At 58.0% G+C, this 25,531-nt stretch overlaps 1 protein-coding gene across 9 annotated transcripts in view; it reads left to right on the top strand.

Moving 5' to 3' along the window:
* The window catches only part of BRD1 (bromodomain containing 1), a 43,098-nt gene that overhangs the window by 11,244 nt on the left and 6,323 nt on the right, over nucleotides 1-25,531 (top strand). For 3 of the 9 annotated variants that reach the window (XM_036089761.2, XM_078076763.1, XM_078076762.1), the window contains 6 exons: nucleotides 6,634-6,790; nucleotides 11,890-12,021; nucleotides 12,401-12,529; nucleotides 12,936-13,248; nucleotides 15,082-15,342; nucleotides 21,405-21,902. In XM_036089761.2, coding sequence (XP_035945654.1) covers nucleotides 6,634-6,790; nucleotides 11,890-12,021; nucleotides 12,401-12,529; nucleotides 12,936-13,248; nucleotides 15,082-15,342; nucleotides 21,405-21,902 — 1,490 coding nt within the window. The remainder of the gene's footprint in view (nucleotides 1-6,633; nucleotides 6,791-11,889; nucleotides 12,022-12,400; nucleotides 12,530-12,935; nucleotides 13,249-15,081; nucleotides 15,343-21,404; nucleotides 21,903-25,531) is intronic. The other 6 variants (XR_013449399.1, XM_078076764.1, XM_078076766.1 and 3 more) reach the window with 6 other exon arrangements.

Genomic DNA, 25,531 nt, shown 5'->3' with positions numbered 1-25,531 from the left:
TGGAGGTCTCCCTTGCCCGTCCCTTCCTTTTTGTCGTTCTCATTTCATCCAGTAACACGTCTGTGTAGAGAACAGGTAAGAATATATTTTTTTTATGATTTTATTTATTTGAGAGAGAGAGAACACAAGCAGGGGGAGTGGGAGAGGGAGAAGCAGGCTCCCCGCGGAGCAGGGAGCCCGATGCGGGGCTCGATCCCAGGACCCTGGGATCCTGACCTGAGCCAAAGAGAGACACTTAACCGACTGAGCCGCCCAGGCGCCCCTGAGAACAGGTAAGAATTCTTAAGAACACAACCATAACGTCTCGGTGTCTTGATGAATGGAACTTTGCTCATCCTACTGTCTTTTCGTGTGTGGTCTGTGTGTCCTGGTCCGGTCTGAGGCTGCCTCCCTCCCCGCTCTCCCGAGGTCCTGCCGCTCCCCTGTATTTCCTCCGGCAGTCCGTAGCCCCCCCCGTCTGGTTTGTGTCTTCCCCCCACAGCCAGTCAGTGGGCCAGTTCTGACCCCATGGCTTCCAGCGCTCACGCCCCATCCCTGCACCTCTGGCCGCCCTGCCTGACAAGCACGCGGTGTCCCTACGGAGCCCTGATCCGCGTAGGGCCGACCCCTTGTTGTTGGGTCACCCTCCCCACGTGCGAGGCCCAGGCCTACTTCTCGAGATGGCAGTGTCTCCGCAGGAAGCCTGGACTCCGCGGCCCGGGTGTCACATAAACACGAGCAGGCCCGCCTCGCTGCGCGCGGGGCTGTTTTCACGTCTTGTGAGAGTGCATGGTGTTCTCATAAAAAATGGAGTATTGTAAGTAGTGTGTTTTTTCAAGTTAGTTTTTTTTTTCTTAGATTGATACAATGCATTGTAGTTTACTAGATTATTTTTGTGGACAGTGTGTGTGAGGAAATGATGGTGTGGGCGGGCTTCGCCGTCCCTTCTTTTTTCCTGTCTTTTATCCAGGCTCGGGGCAGGCCAGGACCGCCAGCTCAGAGTCGATTTGGTGGGGTGGGAGCAGACATCTTTGCCGTGGTCCTGGCACTTTACAAGAGTTTGCCTTTCATTGCCCATGGGTGTGTATTTGCTTTATTTTATGGTTGGTGCTTGTCATAGCTCGCTTAAATAATCCTTCATTTCCCTGAAGGCCTCAGGATGTTCTAAAAGCTTTCAAATGGCCTTCCCTGTCCGTGTCCCGCCATCTCCTCCGGCCTCAGTGCCGACCCGTCTCTCTGGATTTGCCTTGGGTGTGGTTGGCCTCCCTGCAGAGGGTCGGCCCCCAGGGCGGGCCACTGTTCCCTGAAGTGTCCCAGCATGTGCGTGGAGGCCTCGGTCACTTGTTGAATCAGTGTCCCTCATGTCCGTGTCTTCAGTCACTTGGGGATGAGTTTCTTATGAGGTAGGAGTACGGTTTAATTTTTCAGTGTGGATGACCGTTTTTGCTCTCCCTAGAGATCTTGCAGCCACGGGCCAGCTTCCTTGGGTGGGTGGCTGGCTGTGTTTCCTCGGCCTCCTGCAGCCTTAGCAGGTTCTTCACACGCATGTGGTTCTTGCTCAGCTGTGGTTCCTTTGTGTAAGTTCTGGAGTCATCTTGTCAGGTTTCTTGACAGACCTTTTTGGGAATTTGGAAATTCCATGGAACCTACAGACCAATTTGGAGGCAATTTGTATACTTATTACGTCTCGTCTTTTTCTTGCTAACCTTGCTTAGTGTTGAGTGTTTCTATTTATTTAAATTTTCTTTGATGTCACTCAGTAATGTTTTCTACTTTTCTCCCCCCATGAAGGCTGTGCGCATCCAGTCCTTAAATTTTCCTCTTGTTTCCATTGGCAAGAATATCCTCTGTAGGGGCACCTGTGGCTCAGTAGGTGAAGTGTCTGCCTTCGGCTCAGGTCGTGATTCCGGGGTGCCAGGATCGAGTCCTGCCTGGGGCCCCCTGCTCAGCGGGGAGTCTGCTTCTCCCTCTGCCTCTGCCCCTCCCCCTGCTTGGGCACGCTCGCACACTTGATCGCTCGCTCTCTCTGGCAAATAAATAAATGAAATCTTTAAAAAAATAAAAAAAAGAATATCCTGGGGGCACCTGGGTGGCTCAGCCATTAAGTGTCTGCCTTCAGCTCTCATGGTCCCAGGGTCCTGGGATCGAGCCCCACATCGGGCTCCCTGCTCCGTGGGAAGCCTGCTTCTCCCTCTCCCACTCCCCCTGCTTGTGTTCCCTCTCTCGCTGTCTCTGTCAAATAAATAAATAAAATCTTAAAAAAAAAAAAAAAAAAAAGAATATCCTGTATAGTTCTCATAGGAGCAGGGAGGGTGGGCATCTTTATGTTGGTTCCGATCTTGAGAAGCATCTCCCTGTGTGCCTGTTGCTCTAGGTCTCAGGGTGGAGCCTCTCCCAGCCCTGCTGGCAGGACCCTCGCCCCTCGATGTGAGTTGTGGGTCATGGTTGACCTGTTGCTTTTCCACATCCTTTGGGATAATCACAGTCCGCCCTCTTATCCGTCGGGCTGTGAGTTCTCTTGATAGAACTTGTCATCTCAAGACCACCCTTTGCCTTCCTGGGACAGACCCCCTTGCTCATGGTGGGTAGTGTCATTTTATACCCAAATGGACTTGTTTCAGTTTTGTGTGTATTTTCGCAAGTGAGTTTGGCCTTTCCCTTGTGTACCTGCTGCCCGTGTGTTGGAGCGTCCGCCGCCTCAGCATGGGACACACCCGCTGTCTCCCCAGCTGTGGGCAGGAGGTTGGATGCCTGGTCTTCCAGGGGCCGACCTCTTCTGAGAAACTGTCTTTTTTCCTTTCCTTTCGGAGGTAGGAGGAAAATTTTAGACTATTGATTCTGTTCCTAAAATCACTACTATGAATGTATTGAGTTTTTCTTTGTGCTTCAGAAGTCAGTTTTGGGAAGTTGTGTTTTTTCTGGGTTGGTTTCCCATCTCCGCTTTCGTGATTCTCATTTTTAACTGATTTCTGGTTCGTTTGTCCTCTCCACACTCACGCTGTGTCTGTCCTCTTGCTTTCTTGGGCAGGGCTCGCCAGAGCTTGCTCACCCGTCTCTGGGAGCAGGAGGGGTGGCTCCTCATGTCTTCCTGTTTCCATTTCACTAGGTGTTGCTTGTTTGTCTCTTTCCCCCAGCGTCATCCAGGTGCCCTGGACAGACATCGTTGTCGGTTTCAGGTGACAGCGTGGTGATGTGAAACTCATGGGTGTTGTGGGTGTTGGGCCGATGGCTTGCCCTCCGTGGCCCGGAGCCGAGGCGGGGGTGGTGGGAGCGGTGCGCTTCCCGACTGTCCTCAGTGCGGTGCTTAGCACGTTATGGAGTCAGCCTTTCTCCTTTCTAAGACATTTTGGATAGAATGTCTTAGATTCTATCTAATAGAATCTAATTGTCTTAGATTCTATCTAATAGAATCTAATTCTATTAGATTCTAATTTTGAAAAACAGCGTAGTGCCTCCCACATTTTTGAGTTGAAATCCAGCATTTTTCACCCAAAGATCAGATAGCTGAAAGGTGTAATTTCTGGAATATTCAAAATAGGCAAGTTAGGAGCCTCATCGTTCCCGAAAGTGAATTGAGTGGAATCTGGGTAGTCGGGCTGTGTGCCTCTGTGTCTCGGCCCCCCCGCCCCCCCCCGCCCCCCCCCCCCCCCCCGGGCCAATCGCTGTCCCGCCACCGTCGCTGGGCCTCGAGTGTCGAGGTTTCTTCCTCATCCGGTGGGGCTGCCCTTGCCAGCACGCACTCGAGCAGACGGATGCCCCTTGGCTTGAAGTGCCTTCCCCATGAGAGGCGTGTGCTGGGCACCTGTCCAGGAGACGGGGCTCTGCAAAGATGGCTGTGTTCCGTGGATGGATGTGCTTGCTTCTTGCCCTGATGAGACGCTCTCTCCCTTAATCCTCTTCCTGGTTTTTGTTACTGTGGACTTGAATCTCCAGCTTGATCGTGTGTGTGAATAGATTGTGTAAAAGCAGTTTTATTGTAGCAGGTACTCAATTTAAAACATTTTGTTCCAAATTATATGCCATAGTCCCAGATCGATGTTTTATCAACTGACCTTCTGTTGGGCCCTCTCTCAGTTTTTCCAGAAGCCTAGTTATTTTTCATTTTAAGGCACCTTGTATATGAGATGTATTCAGAAAGCCTTGAGAAAATCAAAGTTTTAATCATTTTATTACCTTTGCCAAATACCGTATTTTAAAAAAAGTAAAGGGGCACCTAGGTGGCGCAGTCGGTTAAGCGTTTAAACTCTTGATTTTGGCTCAGGTCGTGATCTCAGGATCGTGAGATAGAGCCCTGAGTCGGGCTGTCTGCTCAGTGGGGAGTCTGCTTAAGATTCTCTCTCTGCCCCTCCCCCTGCTTGTGTGTGTGTTCTCTCTCTCAAAGAAAGAAATCTTTAAAAAAAGTATTTAAAGTAAAACACAAAAGGAGAAAGAATCACAAATGCATGACTATGGGGCACACACCCTTGTTACCGCTATGTACTGGAGAAGACAGAACCTGGCCGCCCCCTCCCCCAGCCCTTCCTGCAGCCCCTTCCTGTCCCTGGGACTCCCACTCTCTTCACCTGTGCGGGACTCACCTTTTTACCTTCTTTCTGAACACCCAGGTGTGCCATGCCTTTAAAATTGCACAAGTCCTGTCTGTCTCTCCTCTTGTAAAGGTCCCTTTTTGTCTCTGTCTCTTTGGAGTTGAACTGTTGAGGGAGCCGGATCCCCATCCTGCTGCGACTCCCCTGGGCCCCTGCCCCTTGGCCAGTCTTGTGTGGCTAGTGTTTCTGTGGTTTAGCGCATTCCTCTGCCCTCCACCCGCTCCGCGTTGGTTGTTGGGCTGGGTGGATGCAGGGTTGATGTGGGCATGCTCAGCGTGGGCACTGCTGCTTCCAGGAGGTGCTGGGTGCCCGGGCGCTCTGCACCCACCCTGCTCCTTCAGGACTCGTGCAGCTTATGACGTAGAATCCGCTCAGTTGAATGCAGCTTTTCAATAAATACTCTAGGACACCTTGAAATACGTTTTCATCAGAGCCTCGTTGCTCATGTCTGTGAGCTGTTCATGGCTCAGAGATCCAGACCCTGAGGAGGTGGTGGCTTGTGTCATGAGGTTCAGAATCTTTATAAGCATGCGTTTCCTTGAACCTTCAGATTGCCAAAAAATACTTCTATTTGCCTCATTTCGCTGTTGAAATAACTGTGTACTTGTGTTAAAACACTTGTCTACAGGTGGAGAGATCCACTGAACTGTGTGTGTTCAGGTTCGTGCTCCTTACTGCACCTGAATCGTGCCTCATTTGACAGTGGTCGGACAGACCACCCCCAGCAGAACCGGCACAGCCCCCCTGCAGCCGAGGAGCGTCGTGCGTGCGGCTGCGAGCAGAGTCCAGGTGTTCCCCAGCACCTTCTGTGGGAGAAGCTCCTGGGCGCGGCGACAGGTGTCCTCCCCTGCCTGCTGCTGAGGCCGTGTGACCCAGGGTCCTTGAATGCGCAGACCCACGGCCCCGTGCTCGGGCAGGCTGCGGACAGACTTGAGCATGGATTCTGCACCGGCCCACACAAGCCCTTGGCGTCTTCCTTTAGGGTCTGACGGGGCTTTTCTGGCAAAGCCCTCCCGCCTGTGTCTGGCCTGGGGCTGCCCCCTACGTCAGTTCCTCAGTGTTGGGTCCCTTTGCAGGACAGACACTCGAGCTGTGTCTTGCCACGAGAGGCCGTGTTGGTTCTGTGCATGGAGTGCGGTCTCGAGGACCCCAGGACGAGAGCAGCCATGTGGGAGGCGAGTCCTTCACAGTTAGCAGGCCGACCAGCAGCAGGATTTGGGACATTCTTGAAATGAGCTGGAGCTGGACGTGGCAGAGCTGGGGGTGTTCTGGCTGTTTTGATCACTGGTCATTTTGTAAAACTTGAACGATTTACATACTTCAAAATTTGGTCTTAAAATTCCTTGGTTTCATCCTGACATTTTGATGTTGGCTCTATAGTGAGGAACATCTTGTTTCATTTGTATTTTCATTAAGTTCTTAGTTTATGATTGAGTTTATATTCTCTTTCAGTGTCTTTGGCAAATTGATGAATTATTGCTTTGTTTCAGCAGGAACGATAGTAACAGGGATGGGGAAGTGTCTGGCTTTTTTAAATGATTATTCCCCCTGTGCAAGTGTTTTCACAAACCTCGTGCATTTTATAGTCCCTGAAGGGAAGCTGTCTCCCACGACTTGCAGCTGCCCGTGGTCATTTTAGTGAGGAGCAGCTACTCTGTCTGCAGTCCTGACCCCTAGCTGTCCCATCTCTTTCCCTCTTGAGGTGACTGAGGGGGGACCGGTACCCTCCTCACCCCACCTGGTGCGGCAGCTTTTCACGGTCACTGGATGTGGTCGGCATAACGTGGAAGGAAGTGAGAGCACCACTCAGTGTATTTGCCTTCTCCGTGTCTAATGTCTCTGGTAGATGCTGGCGTGACTTACCCTGGGTGGGACCCGTGGGTGGCTGGCGGTCGGGCTGGTCCAGCACCGGGGACGGCGGAGGCAGCAGTTCGTGTGCGTGGCTGAGTGCGGACGATAAAGTATGGACATTGGTGGTGAAAAGTGACCCTGTCATTTCTAGTTTCCATGATGAAAACATGTTCGTGTGCTCCTTTAAAGCTAAACTCTGAGTTTTTCCGTGTTTTAGATTAAATAGGATTGCGAATCAGGTGGCCATCCAGCGGAAGAAGCAGTTTGTGGAGAGAGCCCACAGCTACTGGCTGCTCAAACGGCTGTCGAGGAACGGCGCGCCCCTGCTGCGGCGGCTCCAGTCCAGCTTGCAGTCCCAGAGGAGCTCGCAGCAGGTACGTGGTGTCTCCTGCCCCCCGACACCCCGGGCCGGCCCGGCGACTCCCAGGAGCAGCGCCTGCCACCGTAGGCTGGCCCCAGGCTCTGGTCTGCGAGCCCCCGTCTGGTCCGGTGCAAGGCGTGCAAGACCCGTGTCTGTCCCGGGCTGTGTAAGCTGCGGGTTGTGTGGGCCGCTCCCATCTGTCCGTGCCACGTGATGTTTCTGCACGTGTTGGGGATGCCCAGGGAAGTCGTTACCAAGCTGGCCATGCGGGGTGGGCATGCCGGGGGAGGGAGCGGCAGGAGGTGAGACTTGGGCCCCTAGGACGTGGGTCTGTGGGCTGGGCTGGGAGTTTGGGTTTTCAAACGTGCAAGGAGTGGTTTGTTTCCAGGGCCTTGCTCTGAAGGCCCGCTGCATATTGACCACGGTGGGGAGGGAGGGAGACAGGAGCCCAGATGCGTGAGAGGAGACAGGATTTGCTTTTTAAAAGAACAAAACCAAACCAGCTCTTGTGTTCTAGTACATCTGGTTTTGTAGAACCATCTGAGCGTGTGATGTGGTTCTGGAAAAATGGATTTAGAAAGTAAGAAATTGGCTCCGTGAGATGTCACAAACATAAATGGAAGACAAAAATGGTTCTTCAGCACATTGCCCAAAATTGATTAGTACGCTTCATTGTTGTGGGGAGTGGGCAGCTTTGTAGGGGAGCTGTGTCCGTGACTGTTGTTGGGCTAGGCCACCTGCTCAGGCTAGGAAGCCCGGAGGACATGGCAGAGAGTGGAGTCCCCTCGTTGCTCTTTGTCTGCCATGCTGGGCGCAGCAGAAACTGTCCTTCCCGTGAGTCCATGTCGGATCGCCGCCTGGCTGCCGTGCTGCTGTCCTCTTAAAGGCTCTGCTCTCTCTCTCTCTCTCTCTCTCTCTCTCTTGCTCTCTTGATCCTGAGTCGCCAGGGGGCTGAGTGTGTCGGAGGGCACACTGTCAGATGCGGCTGGACACTCTGCTCCCTGGATCCACCGGGTTCCTGGTTGGTGGGGTTCTCTCGGGGTGGAGTCACCCCGTCCGCGCTGTTCTGGGCTTGGGCCGCAGCTCCCTGGAGGCGGCCTGGCTGTGCCAGGCACGTATCCTCCCTCACGTCGCCACCCGCCCAGCGCTGGCAGAGTGACGGCCTAGGCGAGTGTGTGGTTGTGGAGTGAACTGACACCCCGTTCACCCCCTTCACTGGCAGAGGTAGCTCCTGTCTGCTGTCCCTCCTCCTTGGTCACAGCTCGAAGCCCAGGTCGAGTGTGACCCTCTCTCATTGCCCCCGCCCTGGATGATGGTGCCATTCCTGGGGAACCCTTCATCTTAACTTATTTGATTCTATGGTGACAAAAAGAGGCAAAGTATTAACACATTTAAATACTCAGTTAAAAAAGTTTTTCGTGGGTTTTAACATCTTTTTTATACTTTTTGGAAGCCATGGAGAAGCTGAAGATTCTGGACCTCTGTGGGGTTGCCTTTGACCCTTTTCCATGTCTGGGAAAGGAAGGGCATGCTTCTTGGAGCCGATGCCCCTCTGAGGGTTCGGTGATTGGGCCGACCCTCCCCCCGGTGGTCCACGCCAAGTGCCTGGTGCCCTCAGCACTATCTGAGTCACATCCCATGGATGTCCAAGGTTGCTGGGCCAGGGGCTGCTGGGTGGGGTATTCCAGTATAGTGAAGGGGGCTCACTTAGTCTGAGGTCTCGGTGACGCTGGACGCATACACACGTGAGGCCAGGCTGCTTGACTGTCCCAAGGTGCGTTGGGGCTGCGGACTCGTGTGCATGTATCCCTTGTGTGGTGTGCATACTGCCCACCCTGGGGGCCATGTGCCTCCTGCACACGCTTGGGTCTGGGGCCTCAGAATCCATGCGAAACCACATGCCACTGGAGGTCTTTGTTAGCGATGTCTGCTTCAGTGATGAGCTGCCTGCTCGTCCCTCCTCCCCTTTGGGAATGGTGTTGGTGTCCCCTGTCCGGGCTTTGTGCCCATGGGACACGTGGGCCAGTGGGAGCGACCAGCCTGGGGCTGCCACATGCGAAATACCTGTGTAGGGACGGGAACATGAGCTGTGGAAATGTCCGTGTCCTCGGCAGAAGGGCCTGCCTGGACTTGAGTCTGTACAGCTTGAATGTGGGTGTCCTGGTGTGCCCCTGGGGCGACCTGCGGGGTGGATTCCTGCAGGGCGAGTCAGTGACGTGGTTGGTGGAAGCCCCCCGTGTGGCCTGCATAGGCGCCCCGGAGTTGCTCTGTGGAAGGACTGCACCCAGACTGCCCTTTCCTGCTTCACCCCGTAGGTGCTGACGACTTCGCAGGGTCCGAAACAGTAATTTCCACATGGAACATGTGGGCTTGGTGTGATGTTCCTGTGTTTTTGAAAATTGGGACATATTTGATGTTAGGGTTTAACTTGACTTGTTTCTCTGTATTTCTGGGTGCCCACTCTGGGCCGGGCTGTGGAAGAGGTCAGGTGCAGCCCTTCCCTCCCATGGCTGACCTTCTGGTGGGGAGACAGACACACAGACAGGCGGGACCAGCTGGTCTGAGAGTGAGGTCCCCCACATCCAGGCAGACAAGGCGCCTCGGGGGCTGGGCCCTCGGGTTGGCGCTGCTGGACGCTGCTGTGCACGGTGGTCTTGGAGGAGTTGGCTCAGCTCTTCTGGTCTGGCCTCGAGCGCGGGGTCCCTGTGGGCACCTTCCTGGGGCCTTCATGGCACCGTCTCCAGAGCCCATCCTCCACCATCCTCAGACCCTGGTTGGGGTGAGGGTTGGTGGGCGAGTGTTGCGATGCTTCCCTCTGATGGCATCTCCGTGTCCTCTCTGGTGGCTTTAGGACAACACGGTCACCCTGCTGTGCTGGGGCTGAGCTTGTTGCATCCACCCTGCTGCTGTGGGCGCGAGGTTCAGCCCCAGGGCTGGGCCCCTCCATGCGTCCTGCTTTTTAGGGGCAGGGAGCACTGCCTCTTGGGGCTTAAGTCCTTGGTAGTGTCCTGGGACTCGGGTGGATGTGCTGGGGTCCTCACCTCCTCGGGCTGGCCTGCCCTGTCCCCTCCATCCAGCATCTTCCTGTTTGCCAGGTGGAAGCTGTAAACATGGTCATCTAAAATTCTCTTTCCTGATAGCTTTTCGGTACCAGAAACCACTTTGCTTTTCTTCCACTTCATGGAGTCTTCCCGGGTAGGTTTTTATGGAGGAAGTAAAGCTCTCTGAACAGCAGAGTCAGGAGACTCAGGCCCTTTTGCGTTGATGAAGCTGCTGAAGCCGTGTGCATCAGAGTCGGGTCCTGTCCTGTAGGACCCTCCATGGCTGTGCACGCTGTCTTCCAGCCAGGACCGTGAGCGCCGTGGGCAGCGCGGCGGGTGGGGGGCACCTACCATGTTCTGCTTCGTGAGATTGCCAGGCTCAGTGTCCTTTTGGTTGATGTTTTCGGAGTGTTTATTCAAACCAATGGACAAGGGGATTTTCAGATGCTTTGGGGTAATTTGGTTTTCTAAATCTACTTTTTAATGTATTTATTGGCCATGTTTACGCAGCTGATGTCACTGTTTATGCGTACTTACTGTCTGAGACTTTGACGATTTTCTTTTTTTTTTTTTAAGTAGGCTCCACGCCCACTGTGGGGCTCGAACTCGCGACCCTCAGATCAGGAGTCGCGCGCCCCACCGACTGAGCCAGCTGGGCGCCCCAGTGCCTGAGACTTAAATACCATTAACACGAGCTCTTTGATTGGCACCGGTGGAGCGGGAGAGCCTGGAGCGGGGGCCTGGCCCAGCCTTCCCGTCCCTTTGATAGCGGGGAGGGGGGGATCTTGGTAGCCTCACCAGTGACTCTGCCCACAGACCTTGAAGTGAGGGCACCGTGTCATAGCCCCATGTGTGTGCGGCCACAGGGTCAAATCTCGGCAGTTGTCACCTGCCAGGTGCTCAGCATTGAGACGGGGAGTGAGGGGTGCCCGGGGGTGGGGCCCTGCCTGGTGGGTGTGCTGTTTCAGCTCTGTCTGGATGCGGTGGGCTGGAAACCTTAGGGGCAGAGCCGTCCAGAGAGAGAGGGGGATCTGACGCGTGTGGTGTATGTCCCGGAATTGGACGGTGAGCGCCTTGCCCGAGGCTGTAGTGTGTGTCTGCAGAACGGTGAGGTAAAGCCACCGGAGGTGGGGACGTTCTCTCGGTCCGGGGTCACGTGCACGTGCACTTGCAGTAGGCATCCTGGGCTGCTGTGATCAGGAGGCCCGGGCACGTGTTGGAAGACTGTACTACGGGGACAGATGGGAGCATCTCAGCGGAGCTGGGGTTCAGGGGCAGGGGGAAGAGCGCCCCGACTGCTGCCTCCTCCACCGTGTGCACTGGGTCTGCCCCAGGAGCTATGGTTGGGCAGAAGGGGCCTTCAGCCGCTGCGCAGACCCAGGGGTGCTCAGCTCCCGGCTCTGGCCTCTGTGGGGCTGTCCAGGTGCTGCGCCAGCGTGGGGGACCTTGGGTTGTGATTTCCTGGAGTTCGCGTGTTGCCCCGTGCTGGGAGGGTCTCTCTGGCCGTCGTGTGGGGACGTCCCCGTCATGGACAGAGCAGCTCTTCCTGCGTCGCGGTCCGAGGTGCATCGGGAGGGGGCCGCCATCTGCTTGCTCTCTGCATATGGCATGTTTATTTTTGAAAGTGCTAGAATGGAAGTGGGTCAGTCAAGGGCTGTGTTGAGGTCAGTGGCACTTGTGTTTTGCCAGGGAAGGAGGAGGCGCTCAAGTGGTGACCCCAAGCGTGCCGATTTCATTCCCCCTGGGTGTGGGCGTGTCCCTGGTGTTTGCTCCCCGGGCCGCTCCGTCCATTCCCGGTGTCCAGGAGGGGAGGCGACAGTGCCCCACTCACCTGAGCTCCTCCTGTGCCAGGGTCAAGACGCCAGTCCCTGAACTTGTGCGTGGCGCACGGCCGTCCCACACTTCGGGTCCGGAGCATGCCGGCCTCGTAGGGAGCCCGCGGGGCGAGTCTGTGCACGCGGACGTCTGCTCTGGGCCTCCTCGGCCCTGCTGGTTGGCGCCCTGGCTGGGCTTCCGTGGGCGGCTCCGGGTTCGAGTGGCTCTTTGTCTGACTCTGGATTCCTCTTCTCAGAGAGAAAACGACGAGGAGATTCAAGCTGCCAAAGAGAAGCTAAAGTACTGGCAGCGACTGCGGCACGACCTGGAGCGCGCGCGCCTGCTGATCGAGCTCCTGCGCAAGCGGGAAAAGCTCAAGCGAGAGCAGGTGAGGCTCCGCGCCCCTTGGGGCTTCCCCAGGGCGGGGTGGTACCCCGCGTGGGCTTCCCCCGTGGGCGCCTGCAGCCGGCTGCACCTGCAGACCTTGCCCCCGCCTTTCCACCCATCCTCCTCCCCAGGGCCAGGGTCGCGGGCAGCAGGGCGAGGGGGGGACGTTGACCTCTGTCTTGAAGGAGGCTGGGGGTGCCCTGCAGGGGAGTGTGGAGAGAGGCGCTGGGCAGTGGTGGGGTGGCCGCTGAGACGGAGTGTGCCAGAGCATTTGACGTGGGCCCTTGGAGGGGCTGTGGGGGGGGTGGGGGGCGGGCAGGAGTGCAGCCTGTCCAGGAGGGTCGCCGGTGAGCATCACAGCCAGGTGCCGTGTCCTGCAGGTGAAGGTGGAGCAGATGGCCCTGGAGCTGCGGCTGACCCCGCTCACGGTGCTGCTGCGCTCCGTCCTCGACCAGCTGCAGGAGAAGGACCCGGCTCGGATATTTGCCCAGCCGGTGAGCCTGAAGGAGGTGAGTGTTCACACGCTCGACTCGCTCGGGACGGGGCTCACTCTGCTACTTTAGTAACCGTTCACTAGGTGCAGGAGTGCGATTACTTGTCTCCTAGTGTTTCATTTTTATTTAACACATTTCCTTTTAAGTTGTAAAAGTGGTAGGTTTCACTGTAAAGTAGGGGAAATGAGAGGCCAGAGTTCCCCCTTAGAGAGAAGCTGTCCGTGGACGGCGGCCCTGCCCAGACGAGTGCACCAGTTGCTGTGTGTTCGGTTTAAGGAGTTTGAGTAGAGGGGCCCCCGGCAGGATGTGGGGTGTGCGTGTGGCGCGTCTCATACGTTAAGTAGCGGGTGTACGGGGTTATAGAGAACGAATAAGAGTCCTTCTTTGTTTGTAAATGCTTATTTTTCCTCCCTGAAATTAGGTACCAGATTATTTGGATCACATTAAACATCCCATGGACTTTGCCACAATGAGGAAACGGTTAGAAGCTCAAGGGTATAGACACCTCACTGAGTTTGAGGAGGATTTTAATCTCATTGTAGATAACTGCATGAAGTACAACGCCAAGGACACGGTGTTTTATAGAGCCGCCGTGAGGCTGCGCGATCAGGGCGGTGTCGTTCTGAGGCAGGCCAGGCGCCAGGCGGACAGCATCGGCTTCGAGGAGGCCTCGGGGATGCACCTGCCTGAGCGGCCTGCTGCGGCCCCCCGGCGGCCTTTCTCCTGGGACGACGGTAAGCACCAGCCCCGAGCACAGGCCCAGGTGGGAGCACGCTCTTGCCCGCAGACCTCGTCCGCACGGCCCAGTGGGACTAGAACACGAGCCGCATATGTGACCGTACGTTTTCCGGTAGTCTCATGAAGAAAGGGAAGGAATTTACTTTAAAGACGCTATCTTTAGCTTAGCACTCCTAACGTATTGTGCTTTTAACACATAGTCCACCATAAAAATTACTGATTACGTTTTCCATTGTTTTTTAATTTTTCTTTACCATGCAGTGTGTATTTTATACCCCTAGCACGTTTCTGTTCAGACCAGGCGTGTTTGAGGGACCCATTAGAGAGACACACGTGGGCAGTGGCCCCGTAGGGGACAGCCTGGGTCTGAATGATACAGATCAGGAAGCAGTTTAGTTGGCGGCTACACTCTGGGTGGGTTTTAATCCAATTCCAATGACGTCTTGTGGCTGAGAAGGCCCCAGGAGTGGGTGTGTGCCCAGCCCCCCGGACTCTGGCCTTGCAGCCGTCCGAGCGCTGCCGCGTGCCTCTCAGATGGCGCACAGCGGTCTTTTCGCTTGTTCCTGTCCTTGGAGACGGGTGGGGGCTGCCTTCCCTGTGCCTTGCCCTGGCCACGGCGCTCCGGCCGCCTTGCAGCCTCCCTGGAACAGGAAGGGGCTTGCGGGCTTGAGGACATGGGCAGATGGGTCACCGTGGGGCCTCCTCAGTAAAGTCCAGCACCCACGTTTTCACTAGGGATAAACTCAAGGATGAGAAGTGTTAATTTTTTCCGCATTTGTGCGGGGAGATGGCGGAGCTAGCCGAGCACGTGTTCCGGGCAGTGGGTACTCCCCCCTTCCTCCCCACGCAGTCCGCACGGGCCCTGGCCGCCTTCATCCACGCTGTGCCGAGGCCCGTGGGCTGCCTCTTGGTGGGCGGTGCACACACAGCTGTCCCTCATCTGCTTAAAGGGTAAAGATCTGAGGGGGCTTCAAATGACACACTTTTGTTTATTTGCATGTTTTTGAGGCTGTTATTTGTGAAATTTTGTTAGAGACAGTATGGATGAAAGCCAGGCCGTTAGGTTTTAAGCATTCTTATTTGTTTTGCGATACTAATGTCTCGTTCCTTTGTGAAAAGCACGGATGCTTTTAGTAAACGCTTGTTTCTGAAGGAAGGTGTCACTCGCTCCTGGTGGATGTGCTGTGGTTTCTGTCTCTTTCCACCTTCCCTCCCATCTCTCTCACTCCTGGTTTTGTCTTAGTTTGAAAGAGCTGTTTTTTTCTTAGTCACCTTTCACTAATTTCAGGTAACTTGTGTTTCATAAATTTTGTTGTTTTGCTTAAGTTGAAGTTGCTAGGGTTTTTTATAGTAAACATGCCTGGAGTTGAGAACGGTCTGTGCGTTGTGTGGCCCAGTCGTAGTGAAGCCACCCGGCGGCCTGCGTCTAGGCCGGCTCAGACCTGAGGCCCTGTCTGTAGGGGTGGCCCCGTGCATGTGGTCAGGGCAGCGTGCCTCCCTTGGGGCTCATCCTGTCGTGCCTCCTTCTGGCCCGGCCGCTGGTCCTCACTTAGGGCCTTGGTCCGGGTGCGCACGAGGAGAGGCGCTGGCCCTGCCTCAGTGCGCTGTGTCCCCGTGCGCCTGGCCGGCCCGCCGTGGACGTAGAAACTTCCCTGCAGGCGCGTCCTGACGCCCACTGGGTGCAAGTGTGTCTCCCTGTGGCAGCGGCCCGTCGTGGGTTTGCAGGGAGCGTGGAGGGCATTTGGGGCTCCCGCGGGCGGGGCCGATGCCAGTGAGGTGGTCTCGGGGGCAGCGTGGTAGATGACTGACGAAGCGTCCTTTGACTCCAGTGGACAGGTTGCTGAACCCGGCCAACAGGGCCCACATGGTCCTGGAGGAGCAGCTGCGAGAGCTGCTGGACAAGCTGGACCTCACGTGCGCCATGAAGTCCAGCGGGTCTCGGAGCAAGCGGGCCAAGCTCCTGAGAAAGGAGATCGCTGTCCTTCGAAACAAACTGAGCCAGCAGCACAGCCCGCCCCCGCCCGCGGAATCAGGTACTGGAAGCTTTGAAGAGGAAGGTGCTCAGCTGGGGCAGGAGACGGGGGAGGAAGGTAAGCACGTGCTGAGCGTCGGTCCTCACTGACCCCCCGGAGCCCCCGCCGGGCTTTGGTTTCCTGTCACAGTGGGGTGCCGTCCCTGCTGCATCGCGGCACTTACCACAGTCACAAAGCTGTAGACACAGAATAAGGCTTTATTTCTCAAGCTGTTCTTGAAACGCTATTTAAAAAGCGTGGTTTAGGCCTCGTTCACCATCCAGTAGACGTGGCTTACGGGACAAAAGGGATGGTCTTTGCTGGTCACATCAGCTCTCGAAAGGGCTGGGATGCCCCTGTCAGGTGAATGCTCCTCTCTGATGTCTGAAGGGTGGCAGGTGACGCACAGCTGTCACTAGGGAGCAGGGATCTGATCTGGAGCTGCCTCCTGGGCGTCCCGACACATCACATGCACAGCGGCGAGAGCTGGTGACCTTTCCTGGGGCACGTGTCTGGGAGAGGAGCTGGGCATCGAGCATGTTTCTGTGCATAGGAAGTCAATGAGGAGAGGAAACCCACCCGCCCCGAGGGAACCCCAGGGAAGCCCAGTGCTGACGGAAACTGCCGGTGGCCGCGGGTGGCGGGCCTTGTGCTCGGGACACGGACTGTCGGGGCGGGGGGGGGGGGGGGCACTGTAGCCCAGTTGTTGGAGCCCAGAGAACCTGGTAGAAGATGCTCTCTTAGTTTTGGTAGAGAGTCCACACATTTTAGTTTCACGGAAGAGAACGCTGGCAGTCTGCCTCGTAGTCTGCGTTTTTTCTTGGCACGTCCACATTAGAACAGCAAGAGCAGTAACCTCGTCGTGGGCGTCCGTATCAGCGCGGCAGCCCCGCTGTGTTCCCCGTGTGGGTGCTGGGCGGTGCAGCCGGTCCAGTCCTCCCGTGTCACTGCTCCTGTGGTTCCTGCTGCTGGAGACAAGAGCTGCAGCCCTCGAGCCTTTCTTTCTTCTGGGAAGTGATCTCTTGTGCATACAACTCAGAATTGTTTATGCAGCTTTCCCTCGTTCAGTTCACAGTGTCTCTGACTAGGCTTCCCTAGTGTGAGATGCAGACTCTAGAACAACCTTCCTTTTGGGTGGTAGGAAGAGAGAGAGGCTTCAGTGGGAAAGGAAGGACAGTTCTGGTGGTTTCTTTTCTTTTTTTTTTTTTCTGAGTGAGGGAGGGAGAGAATCTCAAGCAGGCTCCATGCCCAACACAGAGCCTGACATGGGGCTCGATTTCACGACCCTGAGGTCATGACCCGAGCCAAAATCAGGAGTTGGACGCTCAACTGACTGAGCCACCCAGGCGCCCCTGGACAGTTCTGCTCTGAAGAGCACCTGCTCCTCCAGGCTTTGGTGCTGGCTGCCCCCCGTTTGCACCCTCATGGTCCTTGGGGTCCAGGGTGGCCCCAGCTGTTAGGCCTAGAGTGGGAGGCACACCTTTGTCCGGTCCAGTCCCCTCCCGCTGCCTGAGCGGTCACTCTGGCTGAGCTGATCTTTTTCTCTTTGTGGGAAACCACTCTTCGTATGTTACTTGCTCCAAAAAGAGGGAGTTTGGGGAAAGCTTGTGAACCATTCGTTCACCGTCATCGATGGGGGCTGGGCCGGGGGCGCTTGCTGGACGCAGTGTCCTCCCCAGTCATCCCAGCCATCTTGCAGCTCAGGTTCCCCGCCAGGCGGACACCCCCCACTCCAGCCCACATTTGCTGTTGAGGTGCTGGGGTCATTTGGAAGGAAGACAGCAAGGAGATCTGACAAAAGATGGACTGGAATCCACATGGAGAGGGCCTTTCACTGGCGGCTGGTGGAAGCGGTGCAGGGGAGAAGGCAGCCTTCGGGGAGGCCCTGAGGCAGCAGCGGGACCTCCAGGTCGGGGGTGGGGTGTCATCTCGTGAAGGTTGGCGAAGACAGCCAGGAGCTAGCGTAGAAAGGGGAGCTCGTGATCCTTCTTGCGGGACGAGGGCCAAGAATCTTCTGATGAAAGCTGAGGACGCCTGAGCGCTGTGTGATCCTTACCGCTCAGCTCGCTGTCTCTTTTGTAACCGAACAGGGGTTACATTTGGGTCGGGCCCGCCGAGGCGCCTCCTCTGGAGGGAGACCCCGGGGTGTTGCTCTGACGGTGGCCCTTCCTTGCACCCCCGTGGTTGGGGCCAGTGCTCCTGCCTTTGCTCTGTGTGCCGTGCTCCGCTGGTTCTCCGGGCTGACGTGCGGGCTGGGTGGCCCAGTCACGGCTGCACGTGCCTGGTGTGTCCGTCCCTGTCTGCGGGCGCGCTCAGGGAGCTTAGTCTCTGCTGCTACTCAGAGTTTGGTCCCAGGTGACTGATTGGGGGCAGTCATGAAGACAGGTGGCTTTGGGAGAGCGGTGAGCCGTGGGCCGGCGGGGCGCAGAGTGCCGTCACCGAGTCGCTGGCCAGGCCTTTCCCGTCCAGTCACTGGGGTTTAGGTCGTGCTTGGAGCTCTGTTCTCATGTTTCAGGACCATGCCTTTGTCCTTCCCTCAGGCCCCCCCCCCTTCCTCAGGCCCTCCCCCCCCGCCCCCGCCCCCTCAGGCCCCCTCAGGCCCCACCGCCAGGCTTCCTCAGGCCGCTCCCTCAGGCCCACCCCCCAGGCCCCCTCAGGCCACTCCCTCAGGTCCCCTCAGGCTCCCTCAGGGCACTACCTCACGCCCCCCCCCCAGGCTCCCTCAGGCCGCTCCCTCAGGCTTCTTCAGGCCACTCCCTCAGGTCCCCTCAGGCCCCCTCAGGCTACCTCACGCCCTACGCCAGGCTTCCTCACGCCCCCCCCCCCAGGCCCCCTCAGGCTACCTCACGCCCTACGCCAGGCTTCCTCAGGCCGCTCCCTCAGGTCCCCTCAGGCTCCCTCAGGCTACCTCACACCCCACCCCAGGCTCCCTCAGGCTGTTCCCTCAGGCCCCCTCCACCCAGGCCCCTTCAGGCCCCCCTGACCCAGGGTCCCTCACGCCCCCCCAGGTCCCCTCAGGCCCCCTCAGGCTGCCTCATGCCCCCCCCAGGCTACCTCACGCCCCCCCAGGCCCCCCCAGGCCCCCTCAGGCCCCCGCGGCCCCCTCAGGCCTGCTGTAGTCCGGTGCAGCCGAGAGCTGTGGTTTGGCTGGTCCCGTTGGAGCAGGAGAGGACCTGTCATGTTTCTTGCTTCCAGGAGGCAGCCTAGTGTGCAGTGCGCGTAGGTGTTTTCTCCTTCGAGGACTGTGAGGAGGAAGCTGAGGCGGGGGTGGTGGAGCAGTCGGTCACGGCAGGCCGCTGCCTCATGCTGAGCCTGCCCAGGTGCTCTGTGGCTTTGCTGCGGACGCATTCGGTGTAGTTGGCGAGTGGCTGGTGTGCAGACGGAACTTCCAGAGGAGCTGGTTTCAGATCCTTTATGGGGAACCGTGTCGCTCTCGTGAGGGAGTGGGGTTTTGGACTTTGATGTCATAGAGCATTTCTCACGTGCGCTTAGATGACAGGATTCTTAGCAGCCAGTGACCTCTCACAACGTTCACGTTTGCGTAGTAACTTCTAGTGTGGTCTCCGCTCAGGGTCCGGACCGGGCACGTCTGCCCTGAAGGGCCGGGCCGCAGGGGGCTGCCGGCTGACGGGCCCAGTGGCGCAGCCACGGGGTTCACCAGGCACAGGCGCTCTTTTCTCTCTCTCTTTTTTTTTTTGAAGATTTTATTTATTTGACAGAGAGAGACACAGCGAGAGAGGGAACACAAGCAGGGGGAGTGAGAGAGGGAGAAGCAGGCTTCCCGCTGAGCAGGGAGCCCGATGCGGGGCTCGATCCCAGGACCCTAGGATCATGACCTGAGCCGAAGGCAGATGCTTAACGACTAAGCCACCCAGGCGCCCGCTCTTTTCTCTTCTCATGGGTGAGGAGAGCGAGGCCCAGGGCTCCAGCAGCCCCCGTGGTGTGGCAGCTGGTGGTGGCCGTGGTTTGCGCCCGGTCACCTGAGTAGCCCGCATCCTCCCGCCCCTTCATGCCTCAGAAATGCATCGGGTGAGCTGCCCAGGCCGACCGCAGAGTGGGGACGCTGGACAGGCAGAGCGGTGGTGGCTGTGCCATAGGCCACCTGTGGGTAGGAGGAGGGGTTGGGGAGGCCCCTCTGATGACGTCTTCACCTTTGTGGCTGGCGAGGGATGTGAGGGCAGGAGAAAGCGCTCTGTGGGCTGAGCATGAAACATAGGAGAAGGCGGGCGTGGACCTTGGTGGTCCAGGGCCTTGTGTACCTGGCCAGGGATGTGGGCGCCTTGGCAGCCGGCTGCCCAGACAGGGATGGGCGGGCTTGGGGGCTGAGCCAGGACAGGAGTGTGAGGTGGGAGCGTGGACGGGGCCTGTGAGGAGGGGGCTCGGGAGAGCCTTGGGGTGGCTCCCTCGGGCTCCCGCGGCCGCTGCCTGCTGTTGCTGAGGCCCCCCTGGCTAAGAGGGAGGCGGACTGCTGGCCGTGGCCGCGGCCCCACGCTGGCCGCAGGGATTGCGGCAGGACTGGTGCCGTGGTCTGGATGGGAGCCCGGCGTGGGGGCCCGAGGGGGAGGCCAGAGGCGAGGGCAAGAGGCAGGGGGCGAACTGAGGCCCGTGCTCGGGGAAGGGGCAGCGGTGGTTCCTCACACGCGGGCCGCGGGTGCGAGTGCCTGCCCGGCCTCGGGGTTCTTGGAAGAGCTTCCCAGCGGCAGCATCTGTCGTGCTCCCCAGTTCTCGTGTGCTCAGTCTCCCTGGTGGTTGGTGAAGGTTATTTTCCTAAACCCGTTAGGGACTTGCAGGGACGGGCAGGAAGAACTCTGCCCCGTGTCAGTCAGTGTGGTTCGTGGTCCGGTGTTCCCGCGTCACGGATGCTGGACGGTCCACTGAGGCAGTGGTGCAGCCGTGCGGGGGGCGTGGGCACGGGAGGACTCGGGTCCCGTCTGCCGCAGACTCTCACGCGGCCTTCTGCTGAGGAGCCTCCCTCGGGGTGTGGGTCCCCTGTGACGTGTTGTGTCCAGCATCGAGGGGCATGGCCAAGCAGGGCTGTGTCTGGGACGAGCGGAGCCACCGCCGGTCCGGCGGCGTGAGCCTTGCTTGGCTCCTCCTCGTGTTCCTTAGGGAGGATTCTCAGGACATTTGCTCTGAGATGTAAGTGGGACCCAGGAGCTGTGCAGCTTTCCGGTTTCAAAACGACCGGATTTAAAATACTACCGTCTTAGGTATTTTTACGCAGTTTTGGGGCAGTTTGCAGATTTAATAAAATAAGAACTGTACTTGGGATGTATATACCACTTAGGGTCATTTCAGTTGTTATTCTTGGTTTTACATCACATATCTTGGAGCCCAAAGCAGTGGCTTGTCCCCGAGGGCTGCACCTCGCGCGGCCAGCCCGCTTGGTCCCTGGAGGACCTCCTCTCTGGGCACTGGGATAGAGCTCTGTTCCGCGGGTCTTCAGACGTCTTGTTTTTACGTTAATGGTTTTAAGAAGCCTTTTAAATGAGGCAAAGATAGTCTGCTTCCAAAGACTGTTCTTATTTTTAAAGTCAGATTCGAGAAAAAGAATCTACGTTATAACATTTCAGAGCGTGGCATAGAGGGTGGTGGAGAACCGAGTGGGAGGCTTTCCTGCTCCCGTGAGGCATTCACAGCCACCCGCCACTCATCAGATGGGCCTTACCCTCAACCTAGAACACCCTGGTCAGAAGTCAGATTACATGCTCGTGTCCTGCTTGCTGACCGTGTGGCCCAGGTCAGGACTGTGTGGGAATGCCCGGTTAGCCCCCTAGTTATGTGGAATGTTTTTCTTCCTCAAGGTAAGTGAATGGGTGATTGCAGACATTGTCATGAACTGGAATGATGGGTTAATACTGGCGAATGTGGAGGAGATCCTCGACAGTCGTTGTCGGAGAGTAACCTGGAGCCCGGGCGCCAGGCCGCCTCAGTCTTTGGTGTTAGGGAAGTGCGCACAGTGTCCCCGACGGCCCCGGGCCCGGGCTGCCGCGGCCCCTCACTGCTTGCAGACAGTATGTGTGATGCTTTGTTTCCTTAATTGAATTAGTATTTTGGTGGACTTCACATTTATAGTAAGTTTTATAATAGATTTTATAATTATCAGTTTTCAAAAATCACTTTATTTATAATTTTTTCAGGAGATAAATCTCCCCCTAAACTTGAACCATCAGATGCATTACCTCTTCCTTCAAACTCGGAGACTAATTCAGAACCACCAACCCTCAAACCAGTAGAACTCAACCCAGAGCAGAGTAAACTATTCAAAAGAGTCACATTTGATAATGAATCACATAGCACTTGCACTCAGAGCGCACTGGTAATCGGACACCCTCCAGAGCCCACCCTCGCCAGTACTGGCGATGCGCCGGCGGCGGCGGCCTCTGCGGTGGCGGAGCCAGCAAGCGATGTAAACAGACGCACCTCTGTTCTCTTCTGCAAATCGAAAAGTGTAAGCCCCCCAAAGTCTGCCAAGAACACTGAAACCCAGCCAACTTCTCCTCAGCTAGGGACCAAAACCTTTTTGTCTGTAGTCCTTCCGAGGTTGGAGACTCTTCTGCAGCCAAGAAAAAGGTCGCGGAGCACCTGCGGCGACTCTGAGGTGGAGGAGGGGTCCCCGGGAAAGCGCCTGGACACAGGTAAATGCCACGCAGCGCCGCGTTCTCTCTCCTCCAGGGCTGTCGGCTGCCGGGCGCTGGCCCAGCTGCGGTGGGCAGTGGACGGTCCAGGGGCCGCTGCGGCGTTCCTTTGGAGGTGGCGCCATCGCGGGGGGCCGGGGGCCGGGGCGGCCTGGCGGGCTCATGTCGCGCACGCGCTGCGTCCCGCTCCACGGGTGGCGCGTGAGCGGCCGCGTCCGGCTCTGGGAGCCCACCCGGTGGCGCGGACCAGGGGCCCGGAGGGGGTCTGCCCTGGGGCTGCGGCGCCATGTGGCGCCGTTGACCGAGAGCGTTGTGACGGTCCCTCGCTGTCCTGTGTGGCCCTGGCTGCGGGGCTGAGGTGACGTCCTGTCCGGGAGCCGCTGAAGTAATACTGTCCTCGAGGCTCCCGAACGCGCGCGGGGGCAGCAGCAGCAGCGTGGTGGCGGCGTGCGCGCCGAGCGGGGCTCGCGGGAGGCCGCCTGTTCCTCAGCTCCCGGCGACAGCCGCCAGGCAGCACGAGTGCTCGTCGTTCCCGATTGCGGCCGAACGTGTGCGTCGTCTGGGTTCTCGCCGCGGGTCCACCTGTCACGGCGACACACGGGAGCGCGTTTCGTCGGGGCGGCCTTCTCGCGGGGGCGCTCCCTGCACCGCAGCTAACGCGCGATTCCTGTTGTTGCCCGGATCATTTCTTCTGGATTTTATTTTAATGTGTGGAGAACTTTTTTGTACGTTCACTTAATTTTATAGAAATTCTCTGTTCTCGTGCTTCTGTTTTGATGGGTTAAAGCCTTTTTCTTGTTTCCGAGTAACGTGAAGCTGCGCGGGGGGTTCATAGGCTGCAGACGGAGCTCGTTCCACTGCGCTGCGGTCCGTCTCAGCCAGGCTGGGGGAAGGACTGTGCGTGCGCCGAGGTCCGGTCAGCGCGCGAGGAGTGAGCAGAGCGTGTCGTGCCGTGGGCGTAGCTGCGTGGACGTGGTTCAGGGCTCCAGGCCCCGGGCCAGGGCCTCCGACCGAGGCGCGGGTGCACCGCAGAGCTGGTGTCGGAGGAGGGGTCCCTGGGGTGGTCCTCACCCGCCAGGTGGGTCCTGCCGTAGCCGATGCCGCCCCTGGGCCTCCCACCGTCGGGGAGGCTCCACCAGCAGCCTGGTGGCCACGCTTTTAGGGGCCTCGGGCACCCTTGCCCTTGCAGGAAGCGACGTCCCCCTCCTCCCACTTGTGTGCAGCCGAGTGGAGGGTCTTGCAGGTTTCTGGTGCTGACGGAGTCCTGCCGGAGCTTCCGTGAGCGGGCCGCGGTGTGCGTGTGGAGGAGCCTGACTGACATGGGGGTGTTTGCTTTCTTGTTCCAGAGTGGCAGTAGATTCAGTGGATGCATGATGAGTCCTAACGCTGTCCTGAGCGGCCCGGGAGTCTGAGTAGCACTAGGATCTGCTCCGCACTCAGGCGGAGGGCCGCGCCGCCTCCTGCTGCCCGTCCCGGCTCCCATTTCTGGCTCCACCTCACCTCAGCCTCCTGGTGCTCTCTGCACGCCCTGGATCGCTCCGAGGGGCGGTCTTCGCCATCTGACGACTTGAACTATTCTGAGCCGTCCACTTTTTCCAAAGATCCATCCATGTGCTCTGCCTTGTAGGGGGTTTCCTGGTGTCCCACCGCATGCTGCAAGATTTCCAAGTTAGGGTGAAAACAGATCGTTCATTTGGAGACGCTCGGCCCCTGGGGGCCCTCCCTGCTCGCGAGCTGTGGGAAGCGCCAGTGGGCCAGGGTTAGAGCCCCTGACCCTGCTCTTCCCGGTGCCACGCCACCTGGAGCCCGCGCTCTGTCTCGCTTCCTCCTTCCGTGACGCTCATCTGTTTCTCATAACGAACAGCTGGGCCGGAACCTCTGTGCTCCTGGTCTCTGCTCTTGAGACTCCTGCTGCGTGTGCATCGCGTGCACGCGCGTGTGTGTGAGAGACAGAGACAGACGCGCAGAAACAGAGAGAGACGGACACAGACACAGACACAGAGACACAGAGACAGACACAGAGACAGAGACACAGAGAGGGAGTCGTGTTCGTCCCCAGGCTGCTCAGGGCGGAGGCTGGTCTGGCGGCGCCCCTAGTCAGACTAAACGGCTTTTTCGCTGTTTTCCGGGTTCTCAGTTTAACTACTAACATGCTGGGTAGCTCACTCTTTGGATCCTAATTGTTTTCTCTTACTCAACTTGGACGGGAGCTCCGCTGAGCGGTGGTTCTGGAGCGCAGAAAGATCACAACATCCTTGTGTTTCACGTAATTGTTGAGGAGGACGCTGGGAGCATCCGTTCAGCCATCTTCCAAACAAAAACACAAACGGCACGTGGAGGACACGGGCCCCACCCCGCCCACCCCCTTCTGTAAGTCCGAGCCAGATGCCCACGGGAGGAACGGCGCAGGTGCGGGAGCCCGCCGGTGCCCCTCCACTGGCAGGACGCCTGCTCAGCCCGTCCCGACCCCGTGGGTAGGTGTGGACGATGCCGAGGGCAGCTTTAGAGCCAGGTGGCGCAGAGAGCCTGCGGCCCCCACGGATGACTTACGTGGACTGCTTTCAGCAGGCGCAGAACTGTTCCGGGTCGGGCGCGGGGTGCGGCACAGCCGGAAGACGCGTGCACACTGATGCGTCCCCTCGCTTGTCAGCATCTTTCTGTCCTGGGTTTCTACCTGGTCTCCCTTCTCCCCTTGTGTGTCCCTTTCTGCCGGCTGGCCCTGAGCGAGCCGGGCGGCTCTGTCTCTGCGCACCGTGCCGAATGCCTGCTGCATGCGCGGGGTCCTGCCGGTGGGGCCTGGACGCACCCCGTGGGGGCCTTCCCTGCCCGCCGCCACTGCTTCGAGGAGCCGGTCTAGGCAAAAGCAGGGTGGTTGGGATTTTACTTGCTGTGTTTTTATGAAAAGGTTGAAAAACGCACACAAAAAATGCAATTCTATCGCCTAGTACAAATAGAAACGTATGAACGAAGGAACGGGTGGCCCCAGCACCTCAAGAGGCTGAGTGCAGTTGCTGCGCCCACCGGCCTCTGAGGCTAGCCCCGCGTCACACCTGGATCGTCATGTTTGGGGAGCCGGGCAGCAGCCTGGGTGGTGGCAGGCCGAGCACTGGTGTCCACCCCACGTGGCCCATGGTGGACGGCGGTGAGCGCGGCCCACCCTGCTTCTCTGCCTCTTGCCGGGCACCAGTCAGGAGGTTCCTTAAGGAGCAGCGAGGGTGTGGCAGGTGTGGGCCTTGCCCCCCGGGGGTGGGGGGGGATCAGGGTCTTCTCGCCGCCTGGCAGGTGTGAGCTGTTCCCCGTGGAACTCGCAGCTTCAGGAAGCTTTCTCGAGGGCTTTGCTCTGACACTGTTGACCGGCCGTCTCAGGAGGCCCCTTGGGACACCCCTCCCCACGTGGCCCAGGTGTGCCCCAGGAAGGCCTCGATGGGGTGGGGAGTGGCTGGGCCAGGCGCCTCTTGGCTCGAGGTGTCGTGCCTGTGGGGGCAGAGAGGGAGGTCCTCGTGAGGTGGGACGGGGCCTCGGCACAGAGTCCCGTGTGCTCTGGGGGAAAGTGCGGCTCTCGTGCTGGAGGGCACCGGCCTTTTCCATGTGGCCACTGTGTCTTTCGTGTCTTGTAGTTCACTGACTTG

Source organism: Halichoerus grypus, chromosome 6, assembly GCF_964656455.1.
Source record: "Halichoerus grypus chromosome 6, mHalGry1.hap1.1, whole genome shotgun sequence".
Taxonomy (NCBI): Eukaryota; Metazoa; Chordata; class Mammalia; order Carnivora; family Phocidae; genus Halichoerus; species Halichoerus grypus.
Note: the sequence above shows the minus strand (reverse complement) of the source record. Positions and strands in the feature narration are given on the sequence as shown.